At 38.8% G+C, this 19,027-nt stretch overlaps 1 protein-coding gene across 1 annotated transcript; it reads left to right on the top strand.

Moving 5' to 3' along the window:
• The first annotated feature begins 1,239 nt into the window (after window positions 1-1,239).
• Window positions 1,240-18,852, top strand: LOC140232480 (nucleoporin SEH1-like). Its single transcript, XM_072312574.1, has 12 exons — window positions 1,240-1,371; window positions 5,466-5,516; window positions 6,747-6,852; window positions 7,418-7,458; window positions 8,219-8,299; window positions 9,541-9,618; window positions 10,420-10,472; window positions 11,678-11,770; window positions 12,338-12,478; window positions 13,836-13,908; window positions 14,481-14,559; window positions 15,236-18,852. The coding sequence occupies exons 1-12, from the start codon at window positions 1,261-1,263 to the stop codon at window positions 15,460-15,462; spliced, it is 1,134 nt and encodes a 377-aa protein (XP_072168675.1). The 5' UTR covers window positions 1,240-1,260; the 3' UTR covers window positions 15,463-18,852.
• The last annotated feature ends 175 nt before the right edge of the window (window positions 18,853-19,027 follow it).

The raw sequence follows: 19,027 nt of genomic DNA, 5'->3' as shown, positions 1-19,027 counted from the left end.
TCCACTATGCCGTTCTCGCTACGATTTGACAATTTTCTCAGGTCGGGAAGGATCGGGTAAAACCTGAGCCGATCTGGACACAGTACGATGTTAGAACGCTTTAAGTACGCTGCAGTTACGACTACCAAGTGCTTGCTACGCTCTTACTACGATGATCGGGAATGAGACATTGCGATATCTGCCGCTGCCGGTACGCTTTAGAACGATGTAGCTACGCTGTCAGTGCGATTTTGCCGATGTTATCCGATCGATGCAGGCTGTATCTACGCTCTGAACGATCTATACGATCTTATCACGCTGTTACCCCGTTCAGAGAGCTGAAAAGTGCCCGATGTGCCCCGATGTACCCCGATTCGACTGTCGGTCTGCAGTCAGTCAACTTATTAGCATGCAGAACCGAAGAAATTTACTGTGGACCTCGAAGAGGCTCCTCAACTCAATGTTCTTTTGCAGCAATGCATTAAATAAACAATTAAAGACGTGCTGATTTTTCCAAGGCTTTTTCTTGATGTCCTTGCTTTTATAGTCAGTCTTCCTCCAGTTGTAGATGATTTCATATTCTTCAAAATTATGCTATGCCCTCTTCCTCCTCTTTCAGCATCACGTGCAGTCTCTCTTTCTTCGCCTTTTGGGTAGCTGCTTCGCTGCTTTCTTCTCTTCTTTTTCTTCATCTCTTCTTCTTCTTCGAAAATTACAGCTAAAATTACTTCCCGTTCTTGTGCCGATGTTACTACGCTCAGAAAGACCTTGTTACGCTCATCCCGCTGCGTTTACGCCGTCACTACGCTCTCCCCGCTGCGTTTACGCTGTCACCACGCTCTCCCCGCTTGCTGTACGATTAAAAATATGTCAGTTTTGATCGGGGAGATCGGGAAGAAATTTTGAACTGGTTCAAAATTTCTCCCGATCTGAAAAAATGCCCGCTCCAACCCCGACCTCCACACACGCTGCTGCTACGATGCTTCCGATCCCCGTACGCCTTTGCCGCTCTCTCCCGATCTGCTAGATCGGGACAGATCGGGGTCCAAATCGTGATAGTGGAACGGGGGCTTTAGTTCATCAGTCTCACAGCGCGCCAACATTCGCTCGCTCGTCAATGCTCACGCTCCGCTCAACCCATACAAAATTGTACACACAAAGTATCGAACGCGAAGTGCATTGCATCGCACACTAGGCGGCGCGGCGCGGCGCGGCGCGCTCGTTTATATACTTTATTACTCGGGATTATTCGCACAGGGACAGGTGAAAGAAGGAACGATCATGTTCACGGCGAAGAGTATCTCAGCAGAACACAAGGATCTGATCCACGATGTAGCCTTCGATTTTTATGGCCAAAGGATGGCCACTTGTTCGAGTGATCAAAGTGTGCAGGTAACATGTAAACAATCACCCATTTCCTGCAACCACAATAAATGGCATATTGCTCGGGATTATTGAAAGTGCCTAGTCCCATACATTGCATGTGGTGTGGTTAAATTAATGTGAGGATATAGCCATTGGCATTGCATGCATTGATTAGTATTAGCCTAACTAACCTAACCCAGCCCGGCCCAGCAGGGGCGCTCCTTGCGACCTTGTACACAGTTATACTGTCGCGTTCGGCGTTCGGGCTGTGTTTCGCAGTTATACTTGGCCTAGGTAGACATGGCATGGGTTCTACAATTTTTTACAATGACTGTATTTTGTATGGTAGGGGTCCAACCCACCGACCGGGTCCATAACGACCGGCCGCGCATTATAATGGCATTGCGCGTACAGAAAGAAAATGTACGCATGGGACTACGCGCAACGGTGTTCGATTCTTCACTGGGCTACGCTACCGAGTAAAATGTGGCGAAAACAACTAAGTATTCCCTCTAAATTATCGAAATTTAGCAAAATCGAATAAGGTTTATCGTGTAACTACATATAACTAGGCCTACCTTTGCTGACTCGTTGTTAGATGTAGAGGCGTATCCTTCCGTAATAAATTTGACGATTTTGACCGCAAAATTGTCACCGCCGCTTGTACGATCGTGCACAGTACGTTACACATACACATGACATAAACATTTTGTCACCCGCTTGCGCTACGACCGTACGAGTTGATGCAGAAACGAGAAATGAATACCGTGAAAAAACAAACCGACTCATCTAATTTATTTCAATTACGATGAAAAGTTTCCTAATGAAAATCAAGTCAAATTCATCAAACAGTCCTTCAAAAGTAATATCGAAGGATTCAAAATATATTCAAATATTATTGGGGAAAAAATTACGACTAGAAAAAAACAGCAGCTTGTCGAAAAAACGCGTTTAAGTACGCTTTATACGTATTGTCAATAGAGGGCGGGGTGGTCGGTCGATATGAGCCGGGCAACTGAGTGCGGAAAAAATGACACCCCACGCGTTCGAAGCCGCCATCTAGAACGCGTACCTCAGATTGCATTTTCAGTGCGCGCTTGTGAATCCGGAGTATTTTCTCCACACGTGAGTAAAATTTCAGGCAAATTGTGAGATTTTTCACGTTTCTATTGATAGAAAAACGTTAGGTGTCCGATATTATGGACACCCAACCATACTGTGTAGGACCTAGACCGTGTAACGTTAGACGCCTATCATGTAACCACAATGTCATGATGTGACTGAATTTGAGACATGCCGGACTTTACCATACCACTAACTGACCCACCTTATGATATAGTCATACGTTAGAACTTACTAACTGCGACCAGCGCCAATGCTATCGCTACGCGTTGGGGCTGGGCATTGTAGGATTTGGAATCTGGAAAGGCATAGTAGGCCTATTGCAGTTAAATTTAACCTTGTATACTAAAAAATGTGTCAATTTGAATACTTACCGATGTATTCCAATTATTGACAAGAGGAGTCTCGGAACATAATAGTCCGTTAATAGTCCATTTCTGTCTAAATCGATGACTTTAAGTGATTCGGTCAGCAGGGATCTCCGAGATCAACAACTGCTCACGAAGACGGGGATTTGAACCAAAGAATGAACGGGAGGTACATGTATATGGAGATGATCTTGTAGAAAAAACATCTTTTCAAGACTACATGGGATAAATGTGGAAATTAACAAGTGAACATCTCGTATGAATAAGGTAAAGAAACGTACGTACATTATAAAAGTAAGCGTTTTGTTGGTAAATTACGAAACTTATAGTTTCCTAATTTTCGCAAAAATTTACATTGCTTTTCCAACTTACAGAGATAGCACTCTTTTGACTCAGGGCGCTCCCACAGTATAACTGTGTACAAGGAGCGCCCCCTTAAGAACTTCATATCTTTCTTTGTTGAAATGGCAAGGAGAAAAATGTGAAATGCCATCAATTTAAAGGTATTTGTGTATGTGTAGATCTATCATCTAGACTAACTGCGAAACACAGCCCGAACGCCGAACATGAAGCGTTCGGGCTGTGTAGGGAAGGATATTGAGTCATGGTATGGGGGAGTATCGCGGTTAAATTCCAACTTTGATAACTCAAAATTTCTTCAATTTGAATACTTACATATTTGGTCCAATTGTTGATAACACTCACCGTGGAACGTTTTGCTCCTCCAGTAGTTCCTTTCTGAAAATATTGGAGACTTTAAATGATCCGGTCAAGAGGAATCTGTGAGAATGACAACTGCTCCGTTCGACGGATTTGAAACCTGTACGCATGCGCTAACCAGAGTGCAATGTAGCCTTTTCACAAGGCCTTCTCGCTGTATTGCGTTGCTTTCTGGGCAAATGAAGAAGCGATATCCCAGCCGAGCGTGACAGCGTGAGAGCGAAAGAGCGAAAGGGCCTTGTCCAAAGGCAAAAAAAAACGTTGCGCCTTTCATGCATATTCATATCGTCAATGCGCTATGTGCCTTCGCAAAGGTCGTTTCGAAAAACGAAGGGAGGAATGGGGAGAAGGGAGATGGACTCGTACTAGTTGTAGTAAAGTATCTTTTCAAGACCATAGGATCAGTTTCAAAGTGTGCATCAGAACGGCAAGTATGAAGCAGATGAGAGACTTATGTAGAGTATAAAAGTAAGCCTTTTGCTGGTGAAATACGTTACTTATAGAGCTGCTAATATTTGGGTTTGTCTTCCAACGTTCAGTGACAGCACTCATTCAACTCAGGGGTGCTCCCACAGTATAACTGTGTACAAGGAGCGTCCCGGGGTTACATCTAGACCTACTTTATCATGTTTGATTTATCTAGATCTAGATTTTCTAGATTCTAGATCTATTAAACCATGAACCTTGAACCTTGATGAGATAATCCCTGAAGCAGCTCTTTCCAAACTAAGCTGGAATGGGATGTGCTGTGACAGTAGGTGATGGTGCAGTCGTAGCATATTTTCAATAAAAATAGTGATGTGCACGCTAAAAATTCTGTAAGATTTACAACAACATGGAACCCACAGGAGGTTTCAGCCCTCTGATGAAAGGAAGGGCAGCCTCCTGGAAGGCAGCTACTATTGGGGCAGTAACTGCCATGGTTGGCAACTGGTTCCAGATGTGAGTGGTTCGGGGATAAGTTCGGGGATAAACATTGATTACCAATAAGTTGCCACTACCTGAAAGCTAAAGTCGCCAGTGCAGACATTTGCATCGCATGTAACGTACGCTGCGATCGGAGATCAGCTAGGGCGACAAATTTGCATCGCTCTCAAAAGACATTTCTAATTCACCTTTTTCCTCCACAAAAACACAAATAATTGTAATCCAAATGGAAATTTATTTTACCATGTATGTAACAGGTGATAAAACCATTTTTAATGCGAGAATGTTTTCTATTTCAAATGGATTTCATGTGGCAGATTAACAAAATTTTTCAAACGCTATGATGCCCAATGCATCCTACATTGAAGTATGTGTAATAACACATGCACAAATAATACGTGGAGCGCTATAGGCGGCGAACTAATGCAGTGCCTATTTCATTTTTTCATTTCATTTTGTTTATTTCATTTCCAACAGTGTAGAACATTTTCATACACAAAATAACAACATTAATACAATGTAGCAACAAAGAAAAATATGTGTAGTTAACAATACTACGCATCACAAAAGCAAATGACAATTGAATTAAAACTAAAGTTGCAGGAAATGGAGGAGACGTGCTAAAAAGCTAAGCTTGTATTTTGCAGTCTCCTCGTGGACAAAAAGACTAAATAGCATCAAAGAAGAAATTTGCTAGATAAAATATAAAAGGTGCACAACACATACAGACCTATACAAACAAACAAACAAACAGACGGACAAACAAAAACAAGCAGCCTCTCTTGTGTAAAGAGAAAGATAGAGCAAGATAGAGAAAAAAAAAAAGAATATGCTAGTTCACCAACCCGGGAGTGCATAGAAAATACACGCAAGTGGCGACTAAGCAGTAATTGACGTTAGATCTACATCTAGTTCTGTATAACCTGTCAATGTGCACTTTTTTTCTCTCTCTTCATTTAATTTGTCATTTATTTCATTTTGCAGGTGTGGGATCTTGGTGAGGATGGAGAATGGCACTGCACAGCAAGCTGGAAGGTAAGCAATAGTAGAGGGACCTAGTGACCATCGCTAGGGCATAGGGGATTCACCACAGACAATGACTATAGAGCTTACTGTAAAACAAGAAATGTTTTACATGCATTTTAATTTTGTGGATTTCCGCAAGAGCCAAGATTTGTGTAAGCTCTTGACTGCACTACATGCAGTCACAATCACAATCACAATTTGCGAAAATGTCACGCTGCGAAATTGTCTTGCTTTGCTGTATTCACCTTTGATTTTTAAACTAATGGCCAATCACATTAGGAAGGGAACTACCGCAATTATTTGGAAACTTTATGCAAATGCTCCTCAGCGGTAGGTGTGGATACATGTTGCTGCTCTTGTAAAACCAGTAAGCAGTTAGCCAACTCACTCTACATACTTTGATATGCATGAGAGGAGTAGGCTCTGCTTTAAAATGACAATTGTTTGTTGAAAATTTAGGACTGAGACTTTCTGTGGTATAGGTAATATAGTTATCAGAAGAAGGCAAGTGACCAACGGAACAAGGAGAGTAAAGGATTCGCAGAAATTGGTCAATGTGTAATTTCATTTAATTTTACTCACATCTTTTTACTGTGAAATAATGAATAGGCTGTTCAATATAGCTATCTTCACATGCTTGCCAGAATATGATCAGATTGAGCCAGTAATCTCTCAGTAGAACTGTTCCTAAATTCAAAACATATTTGATGAAAAGAGGCATGTGTTGCCTGACACTTTGTTTCAAAGAGAAGTCTCCACGAATAAATACGCTACAGTTTTCAAGCATATGATTGTTTATTTTCATTTCATGTTGTTTTATTTATTTCATTTCCAACCAAAATGCATTGCAATAAGACATTTGAATACACATAAATGCACAAAATCAGTTCAACATTATTACAAAGGAAAATACTATGAACAATAGATATTGTGAATTTTATGACAAAAATTATGCAGATTCAAAATTGTTTCAAAGGAGGGGATTGCTAAAAGGAGGGCCTGTAGTTTGCAGACTCCTCATAAACAATAACATAATTAACTAAAAGATTTGATTCATAACTGTAGAAAATTAACTAAATTGAGGTCCACAGTATCAATCCTATGCTTGTTTTGTTTTTGTTGCTGGTTGTTGTTGTTGTTATTGTTTGTTTGTTATTTTTTTTGGGGGGGGGGGAGGGTTGAGGGTATTTACTTCTGTTCTAAACGTTACCGTCATTTCTGTCTGTTGTGACCCAACAGACACACAGTGGATCAGTGTGGCGTGTGACGTGGGCTCACCCAGAGTTTGGTCAAGTCCTAGCATCGTGTTCCTTTGACAGAAGTGCAGGGGTGTGGGAAGAGAGAAGTGAGTATGATGATTGTCCAGTTTTCATAAGTGTTGGGTTAGACCACTCCTGCAATCATGTAAAGTTTGGGAGTACGGTAATGAAGAATTGTGCAGTATTGTTTATTGAATGACAGTTATCATAATCTGGACCTCCGATTATGGATTATCAAAGTTTTTATTTACAGCAACAGTTGCAAAAATGAAAATTACCTTTCTAATGAAAGTTATATCTAGATTCAGATGAAACATGAGTCGACACACTCATTTCATTCTGGAGTGTATGTTACATAAAAATTATACTTCCCAGTGAATGCATGGTACTGTAAACACATATCTCAGTACATTAATTTTTGTGTATTTAGCGCTTCTTCCAGCCAGCGCAAATTCTAAAACCTGTGAAAATATCTTTTTAATGAGTTGACAATTGCACAGCGCGAATTCAAGAATCTGTGAATATGTTTGTGAGCCGCTCAGCACAAAAAATTATAGAAAAAAAAAAATATAGACGTTTCCAGTATTCAGCATTATGCAAATGCACAAAGCTGTTATTGACTGTACTTTGTTTGTCTTTCTGCTTTTGCAGTTGGAGATTCAAGACCAAATGAAAGAGGAAAACACCACTGGGTAATAGGAGCAATGCATTTCTCTCTATCTGTTTAATCTAACAAAGCTCAGAATCTCTTCATTTCCAAGTGTAAATACCATCTCAAAATGTATCTTCATGAGAACACTTAAGTCCTGCTTGGCATACAATAAGAGCTGAAATGAAGGATTGCAAAACAGGGCAGATGCAGAATTTAAAATGTTCCTGTGCCATGTGAGGTAATTTGCTGATTTGCCATAATGTCCCAACTAGTCTAGTGTCATCCAACTTGCTACTGCATCATTTATGTAGCTTTAGTGCATTTCTTTGAAAAACAGCTGTCTGTTATTGTTATTCCCCCTTTATTATCTGTTTAGCATGGTAAGAAAACCCCCTGAAAAGAATAGAAGTCCTTGGGGAAGAAATCCTGTATAGAAATGGATGTAGATTATTGTTACAGAGAGATTGGTTTTCACTCACAAAAAAAAGGTAATTCTTTCGTAACTTGGTGTTTAATTCCTTTTTTAAAAAATCCCTTTTAAGAATTGGCAAAAAAGTACTTCTGTAAAATTTACACACAGTATACGGACCATTCTGCAATAGTAGGGAATGCGAAGCTTAATGATATCAATCGCTGATCTTGTCACAATGCATGAACATTATTGTTTTATCGTGAAGATATCATATGTAATGGAGTTTGCAGTACATTGTATGTAAGGGATGGAAGCATATAATGTACGTTCAGCCAATATCCCTTTCATTCCACATTGAGAAACATCTACTATTTTCCTGATGACCTAGGCAAGAGGGGCCATGCTTGTAGACAGCAGAACATCAGTCTCAGATGTCAAGTTTGCACCCCGTCACCTTGGTCTACAGCTGGTAAGTGTGTTTGTGACCCCTCACCTCAAAATCCAGCTGAAGTTGCCAATATTTTTATTTTTCAGAATCTCTAGACTCTAAGCCTTCTTAAGTAGTGATGTACGATTTTTCACACCTTGTTTCCATAAACCTATTTCTGAAATTGACTATGTGACCACTCGCTAGATAAGCACAGTTTGTGAGAAAATTGGTTTTGAAGTGTAGGTGCAGATTACAGATTTTGTAGATGATTACAGATTTTGTAGATGGCCTTCAGCAATACCTTTCCAATTATCCTTTCACTGGCAATTTTTTTCATTCATCTTTTCTAGCTGACCTAAAATCCTAATGAACATGGTGTACTACAAAAAGCTGGTCATCATCAGTGCCCAGTTTTCTACTTGTTCTTCTGCTCGTTCCTGTGTCTTCTTCTCCCTTTTTGTCTCTCCTTTTTCCTTTATTTCTGCCTCCTTTCCCCTATGTTTGTTGTTGTTGTTGTAGTTGTTGTTTGGCTGTAGGAGAATATGCTGCAAATTTGTCATTGTAGGAAATATAGAGACGTTACCTAATGATAGAAAAGTGATAATGGAGTGGCATTTTAAGGGCTGACCGGGTGTGAAATGTAGCAAAACCTTTTTGCGAATACAGTATACACTTCATTGCTGTCTTTGGGCCACAAGTGTGTGATTATTAAAAGCTGATCTATTTACATAATGGTCAGTGATTAACTAGATGGTCTGATATGGTTTCAGTTACAGTGCATAATGTTTGTACATCATAAAGCTGCCTACGACATGATTTTGGGCTTCTTTTCTGTATCAGTTCACATTGTACCCAACTTGCATCATATTAGTTTTATTTATGTATTGTACTTGTCACATTTTGTTTGTGTGATTGTGGGGTATTTCTGATTCACATAAAGCCACTTTTGTAGTAAATATCAGTGCCCTTCAATGTCTCACATTGAAGAAAAGTATCTAGTACTGTATTCGCCAAATATTTCACAAGATTTTTATTTTCTCGAATTTTGCGAGTCAGGTGCTATTCTCGAAATCAAAGACATGCAAAAATAATGACTCTGATCCCCGATATGAATGTGATGCACACATATTTCTCCGTTCAGTACAGTACTCCACGATAGCGAATTTAACCACTCACAAAATTGTCAGGAAGTCTCAATTCACGAAAATTTAGACTTGCTAGATATATGGCTATAAAGTATCATAATTAAAAAGTGATGTTCATTTCATTTGTATCTGTAGGCAACCTGTTCAGCAGATGGCATAGTCAGGATATACGAAGCTCCAGAAGTCACAAATCTAGCAACATTCAATCTTCAGGTAAACTGATATGACACAAGTCTGTAGCAGCCAAATCTCAGTCTTCTCTGAATGCCTTTTCAATTTGATCTCTCTGATTTAGAAGTGCCAGCTTTGTGATAGCCCCCAAGTGATTTTTTTTTTCCACCAGCAAAGTTATGTTGAGAGAAATATATTTGTTGCTGTTGAGCAAAGAGAAAGAAAAATCATATTTTACTAAAGAATGTAGGAGACATGAATGTGGGTACTTGGCAATGCGAGGTGCTACAATTCAGCTGTCTAGTTGAAAGTGAATTTGCACACATTTCTTCATAGTTTTTTTGGGGTTTTTTTGAGTATGAAAGAAAGATAAAGTTTCATAATCCTATAATTCAGGTTTTCCCACAGCTATGATCATAATGAAGGGCAGGGTTAGGAATTCCCTTGCAGAAAAATGAAAATTGTTCAAGAAAAATATACATGAATGAGATGAATGATTAATTATAAAGATGTGAAAAACAGAGAAAGTTACAGATGTTTAGATCATGATACCAACTTGATATTTATGAGATTTACCGATGTAGCAGTTATGATTTAAGATTAGGTGTGGATATATCTGGAGGCAGTCAGTTTGTTGAATAGCCAGAAGATTGATGTATCTCCAGAGATGGTGCCTCTTTAAGTCATGATTACTTCAGTTGTGTGTTACTTATGTACTTTTATTTGCAGTGCTGAGTACAGGGTATGTTGCACAATAAGGAGTGTGATTGTTGATAGGCATTAGAGGCAGAAATCCGTTTCTATGAGACTGAAGTGAATTTTCTTCATGTTTTTGCCTCACAGGAAGAAATCCACACCAAACTGAATTGTAGTTGTTTGTCATGGAATCCTTCAAGGTACTGTAAAACTAAAAATGTTTGCATTTTAATTTAGCAAATTTCATGAGAGCCAAGATTCGCAAAGTTCAAATGCACGCCAAAGTTCTTGTCTACATTACGTGCATTGAATGCCAGAGGCAATTTGCAAAAATTCTCACAAAAAAGGCCGTCGGCTCCAATTGGTAAAAACTTCATGCAGCAAAAAATATCTTACTTTACAGTGAGTGCTGGAAGTCTTGATATGTGCATGAAGTAGAATGTTAACCTCTCTTTGTGAAGCTCCTTATGTTGCACTCCAGAATTTCATCTTACACTATGTTTGGTACCAAAAGAGAATTTGCCAAATTTACCTGTATGAGCTTGCGAATGCTGAAGAAAGGAGTAACAGTATCATTGAGTGTATCTTTGAATATTGTGTGTTCACATAATTCTCTAAAATCATGTTGGACCACATGATCTGTTTTTTCAAGTAGCTTTGAGCTCGACACTGGTCAAGATTCTCTGCTACCACTAATAAAGTCTGTAGAAATGCTTATCAATGAACATGACATAATCATCAAATTACCAATCTGCATAAGAAACATACTTTTTGTAACTAAGTGTCCACTCTCTTGACCATTGGTAAATAGATTGAAAATCAGTGCTATTGGTTTCTTTTGCCCATCCCACTGTAGCAAATTACAGTTTTGCTCTGGATAAATGAAAACCTAGTAAAGTGGTTTGACTCTATGGGGTTATGGAAAAAGGGATGTTCCCACATTTCTAAAGATATTTTTAGTGCTACAGTTTTTCATTTTGTATGTTCTGATTTGGACTCAGAAGCATCTTGTGTGTGTGTGTGTGTGTGTTTGTGTGTGTGTTCTGCACAGAAATATAGGAAATGGGTTCTGAATTTTGTGTTAACAGGATGTACATGATCTCCCATTTCAGGAGAAAAAAAAAATGCAAGCATTATTTGCTTGTTATCAGAGGTTGATTTTGCCTGTTAATTCTCAGTCTCACAGATCTAGTGTCTTCTTGTAGCTGTCTCTTGAATAGAGAAAGTGATTTCCACATGAATGTTTTGGTAATCGGGGTCCTTTATTGTTGTAGTATGGGAGCTTGGCATGACAAACATGAATTTATATTGTCTTGAAGAGAGTGTGAGTGAGCCAGTCGGTAAATTGGCCACTTCTTGTTGTGTCATATATGTGATGTGTAAACCTCTGTTGACATGGTTTCAGAGTCCACCCACCAATGATCGCAGTCGGAAGCGACAGCTCTGACCCCTCAGGAGGAGGCAAGGTTCAAATCTACGAGTACAAGGAGAGTGAAAGGTCAGTCTCTCTTGTGTTTCATTAAAACTTGTGCATACATTGAATAGTGAGATACTACAAGCTGTGTAAACCCTACGATATGTTACCAGTCAGCTCAAATAACACACAAGTATGAGTTACATGATCAAGATCCCAATTTCTAGATTCAAGAAGAATACATTGCTTAATCATCTTTTTAAATGTTTTACTGATAACCAGAATCTCAGGATGATCTTTTATGTTTGACATTTCCCAAAGTGTTTTCATCATGCCTATTCGATTGGTATCATTTTTATCTCCGAGATCTATATTCCTCATGGGGGATGAGTATGGTGTGTCATATATGCAGAAATTCAAGAGGATTTTTTTTTACATTTTCTTTCAGTGTTATAGGGTGTCTCCCACCTCTGTCATTGTCTGTTCTTGCTATCTTTCTCTGAAACTTATTGTCTATCCTCTCTCCTCTGTCTTCTGCTTTTTTGTTGTTGTTTTTTTTTTTTTGTCACTCTCATGCCTTCTTGTACTTTTATTCTTGCTCTTTTTAATCTCGTGCTGTTTTTGTGCTTGCGCATTTTCCTCACGGTGCAGAAAATGGCTGAAGATCGAGACGCTAAATGTCATCACGCAGGCCGTCCACGATCTGGCGTTTGCTCCCAACCTGGGCCGTTCCTACCACATGCTGGCGATAGCTACCAGGGAGATACGCATCATGACCCTCACACCAATCAGGTAGGCTAGACTTCTGTTGTTGTTGTTGTTGTCGTCGTCGTCGTCGTCATTGTTGGAATTTATTTGGCATTTATAATTCCCCCAAGAATATTTCGTTGCTGGGGCGACAAGACCTCGTATCTACAAAATGTCAAATGTTCAGGAGAGCAAAGAGACCTGGCAGCCAAAGCACTGTATCCAATGAGATAGACATTTCTTTGACATGCCGTGGTGGCTTTATTTTTGGGGTAAGACATCTAGGATTTGTACAGGACATCACTTAACTGATTATCTGACCATTAATCCAAAAAAGTCATTTTCACCAAAATTGCAGATACAAGGTCTTGTCACCCCAGCGACGATTTGTGCCAAATATTTACTTATAAACTTACTTTAAATTTCAAATTTTACCTCACATTATTTTCATTTTATTAGGAAAATAATCTATAATATCAACTAAGTCTCGCTCACTAGCCTTAGTTCAAGTTGCCCAATCGAAGATCGTATTTTCTGGTACCAAAAAAGTCGGAGTTAGTCTCGGTCCCAGGCTGCTCATTGATTTGTTTATATACTTTTTATCAATATCTGCTGTGGTTTATGTGTCATGCATGGATGAGTGTCACATGTGGCCAGTAACTGCTACCAGTAGTGTTGTTGTTGTTGTTGTTGTTGTTGTTGTTGTTGTTGTTGTTGTTGTTGTTGTTGTTGTTGTTGTTGTTGTTGTTGTTGTTGTTGTTGTTGTTGTTGTTGTTGTTGTTGTTTTTGTTGTTGTTGTGGTGTGTTGGTGGTGTGTGTTGGTGTTGTGTGTTGGTGTTGATGTTGGTGTTGGTGTTGGTGTTGGTGTTGGTGTTGGTGTTGGTGTTGGTGTTGGTGTTGGTGTTGGAGGTTTGGGTATTACAGCGGTTGTCACTCAGAACTGAATATTTACACCATAACAGTATTATGTATCTTTCATAGTCTGGATCTGAGGCTGTGCTTTATTTTTGTCTTTGTCTTTTTCTGGCATGATTCTATGTCATGTATCAATGAGCATCTCATGAGCACATGCAAGTCATACTTGCCATCACCAGTCATCACAAAGTACTTTATAAAGATGTTTAGACTTGCTTTTGTCAAGCAATTTCTTCTTGGGCCACATATGCATAGATCTCCCAATGTGCAGCAGATCTTATGCTGTACGTATCAATGTCAATTCCTGTGAGCAAGTGCTATCTGTTCTCTCTGTGTGTTTAGTTTGCTTATTATAGATAGTCTCACTTTCAGGATGGATGTGTTTAGGAAAAAATGAATCCCACATGTCCATTCTCTCAAGGCTGCCATCTGTTAAAATGACACAATCCTAAAGTATCTGCATTTGGCTTTGTCCCCCTGATTTTAGGAGAGACCAGTCTGTGGGGTCAACCAGGTTTGAAATCAAGCATGCTGCCCAGCTGGATTTCAAGCAGAGTCAGGTGGGTATATTGACAATGAAGCCCCCTCTCTCTCTCTCTCTCTTGTTTCTTCTTCGACAGAAGGCCTATTACGTATCTTATCTCCCAAGTTGACTCTCATTTTCATACAGTATGAAATGCCACATTTTGCCACAGGATGACATCATGCAGAGTAGACTGCTTAAAGGCATAATTTACCATTTGCAGATGAAACAAAAACCAAGCTTTGGTGCTCATGAATAGTTCTACAATGTGATTTTAACTGAAATAGGGATAAAAACAACCAATGTGAAAATTTGGATCAGTATTGTTAGACATACTAAATGTTAACAATAATTAGAATAAAAATGTTTCTAGACTAAGCCGTCTACAGTTATGGTTTATTGAGAAAAATAGTGATACCTCCTTATATTTTAGGCTTTATGGCTGAATTTTTACATGGTAGGATGTTTTGTGATACAACTGACCTACACATATGTGTCAAATGTGATATCTAAAACATCTTTTAAATCACTGCTCCCAATGGTAAACAGTACTTTTAGATTGTTTCATCCAGGCTTTCTCATTTTTTTTTCCTTCTATTGTCATCTCAGGTCTGGAGAGTCAGTTGGAATGTGACAGGAACCATACTTGCAGCTTCAAGTGACGATGGCTACGTTAGATTGTTTAAAGGTGAGATAACAAGATTCACCAAGGATTTCAAAAGACTTTTGATAAGGTCGTGATTCATCTACTGTAGAAGCTTGATAAAACAGATTTGTAAGCTCTTTGTTTGTTTTTTTGTTTGTTTGTTTGTTTGTTTTTTACTGTGGCCTATCAATTGCCAAACATTGTATTGTCAATTTATGACAGAGATTGCCTCCAGCATCACCAAAAAATGTTTGTTTGACTTAACATCAAAATTTCCATTCTTACATACTGCAAAGCCTGTAACATCATGGACAAAGGAGGAAGTTGCTGTCATCTTCCCATTGTATATTTTGAATTTTCGGTTTAACGATCTGATTTCCAGCGCAGAAGATGAACGCATGGACAAATTACCAATGCATTTCACACTTTGTGGTTAACATGCGTGAAAGTCAGAAGAATTCATTCTCCAAGCGGAAAAGATAGTAGTTGGAATTAGATCTCTTTTGCCTTGAAAACTTTTGTTTGTGTGTAAAATATTACATTTCTTGAAACATAATGTGTCATTTTGTATGACACTGATATTAGGATGTGTTGGAATTTTTTATGCAGTTGTTTGTTGTTTCATTGGATAAAATTTTAGAAAAGAAAAATAAATGAAACAGAATAAATACGAAGCCAAAGTATTATTTACAGCATATCTCTTTTTTTTTGTGTGCAGCAAATTACCTCGACAAGTGGAAGTGCATCCAAGAGCTAAAGGGCAGTGACACAAACCCCACGGCTGGACTCATATCCAACATGGCTGCAGTGCACAAGGCTGACCACCAGTCACAGCAGGGGCGTGGCATGGTGGGCGGAGTCGCCGGCATGCAGACCAATGGATTTCCCACAGACCACCCTGCTCCGATGGGCGGACGCAGCAGGTATTCCTTCAAAACCCCGTGAGGGCGCTGTAAGACATCAACTCCCTTCACTAGTCGTCCTGTAAATGACGAGCAACATCATCACGCCCCCCTTATAGGCAGAAGCCTGCTTCAGCCAATTCCCACGATTACTTCATTCTTAGATCTTTAGTCGGTTGTTTGCATCCAAATGATCTGTTCAACTTTTCTGAGCAGGTGTTCCACCTTTAAAGTTTGAAGAATCTTCCACTGAGCGCTAATATGTGTAGAATTAGCTAGCACACTCTTCTTCACAAAGCATGAGAGACTGCAATCTTGTACATTAGGTTCAATGTAACATCATGTAATGACATTAGATGGATATATTACAAAATTTGGGGTCCAAATGGTCATCCAACAGCAGCAGGTGGAGGATGCAGCATGTTTAAGAAATGAGGAAAGAACAGCCAAAGAAATGTTTGACATTACTCAGGTGGAAAAGGAGACTGTTTCAAACCTCTCCATATGATACCATACTGATGATTATCACTATTTTCATTATGCAATATTGATAAGGCTCGCAAAAGATGATATTTTAGCCTCTGCTATGCCTTGGTTGTGTGGTCACAGAGATCAAGAGGATATCATCCCTCGTGCAAAATGGCTGTTTGCAACATTGCTCTTTACCCTGTATTTTTGCAAGTGGATTTCAGGCTTCTCATTTCAAGAGAACAGTGCAATTTTGTTCTTTTTTTATACAGTTTTTCCATATTAGCTGTGTAGCGGAAGAAAGTTCTTATGATTGGCCATAGTGCGAATCCCTCTCTATTTATCTATTTGCCGATATTTTTTCTTTGGGGCAGATATGGGGTTTATACCCTCCTATCGCCAAAAACAGAGTCTGTTATTTGTGTTCATTTATGGTCGTGCCTCAAAGCATTTTTTTTTTCCTGGTCTTTTCTTTAGAGTGGGATCATTTGGTTTTGCCAGCCATTCTGCAAAAATTTCCAACATTTTCACTGTTTCCCTGCATAAGATGTAAGGACATTGCGCTTAGGCAGTGGCAGTGAGAACATTTCAAATAAATATACGAACAAGAAGCAAAAAAACTTAACAGGAGAAAAAAATGAAATCCCCAAAAGCATTAAATTATGGAATGATAAAGTTTAAAGAAGATAACTGTGATTGCAGTGTGTGGCTATGGGTATTTTTGACAAAGGTGTGTGTACCAATGGTTGCACTAGCCAATGTCAAAAGAACCCACATTGCATTGAAGACAATAATTGTAGCACCCTCCCCCAAAAGTTGCAAACCTTCCTTGCTGCACTGACATAGCACCCACATGTCCATGGTAAAAATTGTACAGCTGGTACAGTGGTAGATATTTCCCGTCAGTCTTCAGTGTGCTGTGTAGACCATCACCCTGTGTTGTAAGTGTGCTTGTTTGTTTGTATGCAAAGCTTATCATGCCTATTGGTAGTTCAGCAATCTCAGACATTATTTTGGCCATGTTGCTAGAGTTTAAGGCAGATAAAAGAGATTTGTAAGATGTCGGTAAAGGGAATGAGAATAAAAGTAGCATGACACTTTCATGGACAAGTGTCAGTTCAGCACTTCTTATTGTGATGTCATAATTTGAATTGCTATGCCTAAAAGAAGTGCAGCACAATCAGTTTCAAACTTGAGTTTTTGCATTGAAGGAAACATTCCAAGAACACATTTTTCTCACTGTATTTCCTAGCACATTTGAAAATGAATGGAAAGGGATATATTTGCTTTTTGTTTCTTGAACACAAATTGCTGGTTTCATCTACCTGCCTTAAATGTAGTATGTTCAGTTTGTTGTGTGTTTTCTGTCGTGTTATGGAAATGTTGATGTACCCGGTATTTTTATGGTGATTTCTCCCAGTATCACACTTTGTTAAGAAAATTGCACTAGCAGGTATCTTTAGTTTGTTGATTGCTTAGTTTTGTCAAATTATAACTTGTGGTGTGGCCCTTGCTGCTGCTTCATCATCGCAAACCATGTATGTGCTGCTCAATGGAACAATTTATCCTTTTGAGGATGAGTCTTGAGTATACTCGGGCAGGTGTCTATGGGAAATGCATATTGTAGCAAAATTGGTCCATCCCCATTGGGTTAAAGGAACAAGTCATTTTGTTTTCATTTAAACACACTTTGTATTTTCCAACAAAGACTTTCTCTTCTTGCTACATTTTGCTGATGACTATACTCAGTATCACCATGACTATTATCCAGCGAGTGTGTCTGAGATAAACTTGGCCCAAATTGTCATTTTGCTTACAGTGTTGCATTGTTTACAATTTTACCCCCCCCCCCCCCAAAAAAAAAAAAAAAAAAAAAAAAATACAGTGCACTCCCGTTACAACAGACATGGCTATAACGAAATTCCAGTTACAATGAAATAAAAATTCAGGCTGCAACATTATCCTCTCTCTGTTTCTTTATTGTTTATTTGTTCGGTTTTAACGAAATTTCGATAAAACAAAAGAAAATCGCCAGTCCCAAGGACTTTGTTATAGCGGGAGTCCACTGTAAACTAAATTTACAAAATGCATATACTATACATAGATATTCTAATGCACTGCAAGAGCATTTCATGTGTGTGAAATAATCACTTAGACCAAGAAATATGTCATAAGCTTAGATTTAGATATACTCAAGGATGCTGATTTCTGTAAGTAGGTTGTTTCCCTCGTTTCAAATTGAATTTCTATTTCTGTCATTATTAGTCTAATATCGTGTTGGGCAAATTTATTTTGTGAACATTGTGGGAGATATGTTTAGTCTTTACACAGCAGATAAATGGGATCATGAGCTATTTCCCATTGAGTAGTGACCTAAATATTCTTATCAAAATGCTGACACAGGAAGTAAATATATACCAAAACTCTGATCAAACTGTCTTTTTTCACTTTTTTTCACTTTTTTTTTTTCTTGCATATTCAGTTTAATTAAATCAGTGAGATTTGCTGTCTTTATGAGCTCGAAAAATACAATGTGATTGGCTGATATTAATGTACCGGTATGCAGACAAACATACAGCTTGGGATATACTTTCCTTTCCAAAGTTTGCGTAAACAGAAAAATTAACCTTCAAACAGTCTCTCGTGGCTTTGTTTTCATAAACAGAAAGATCAACCTTGAGACAGTCTCGTGGCTTTGAAGGTGATTAGCTTCAAATTTGGCAGGGAACTGTGATCATTTTAATGGTGCGTGTCGTCACCACAAAATTCATGCAGGAAATATTTCTTCCACACTTTGTATCCTGAGTTTACTACCACAAATATGTGAAAGAGTGTTGGGTATTTCTTGTACAGTGTCATCATCTTTTGTTGGCCTTGCCTTGTAAATGGAACTTTGAGATGAGAGATGGAATATTTGTTCAACCGTTGGAACACATTTTGTAATAAAATTTGAGAGGTGAAAGAACCATAGATTGCCTTCTCTTTTTACTAGTTGTCTCACTCTCATGAGCATGTTGTTGATCAACTGGGGCATACAGAATTGCTTGCTTAGAATGAGGAACGTAATTTGTAAATCAGAAATATATTTGAATGTTAGACTTCTGTCCCCAAGCTGCAGTCAGTGTTATATGGGAACGATA

The sequence above is a fragment of the Diadema setosum genome, chromosome 9 (assembly GCF_964275005.1).
Source record: "Diadema setosum chromosome 9, eeDiaSeto1, whole genome shotgun sequence".
In the NCBI taxonomy this organism is placed as follows: Eukaryota; Metazoa; Echinodermata; class Echinoidea; order Diadematoida; family Diadematidae; genus Diadema; species Diadema setosum.
The sequence above is the reverse complement of the archived record's forward strand: the minus strand, read 5'-3'. Positions and strand labels throughout refer to the sequence as shown.

Coding starts and splice junctions, on each gene's coding strand:
- LOC140232480 (XM_072312574.1), top strand. CDS start 1,261: ATGTTCACGGCGAAGAGTATCTCAGCAGAACACAAGGATCTGATCCAC. Junction 7,459..8,218: donor AAAGAGGAAAACACCACTGG/GTAATAGGAGCA, acceptor CTGATGACCTAG/GCAAGAGGGGCCATGCTTGT. Junction 8,300..9,540: donor GTCACCTTGGTCTACAGCTG/GTAAGTGTGTTT, acceptor TTGTATCTGTAG/GCAACCTGTTCAGCAGATGG.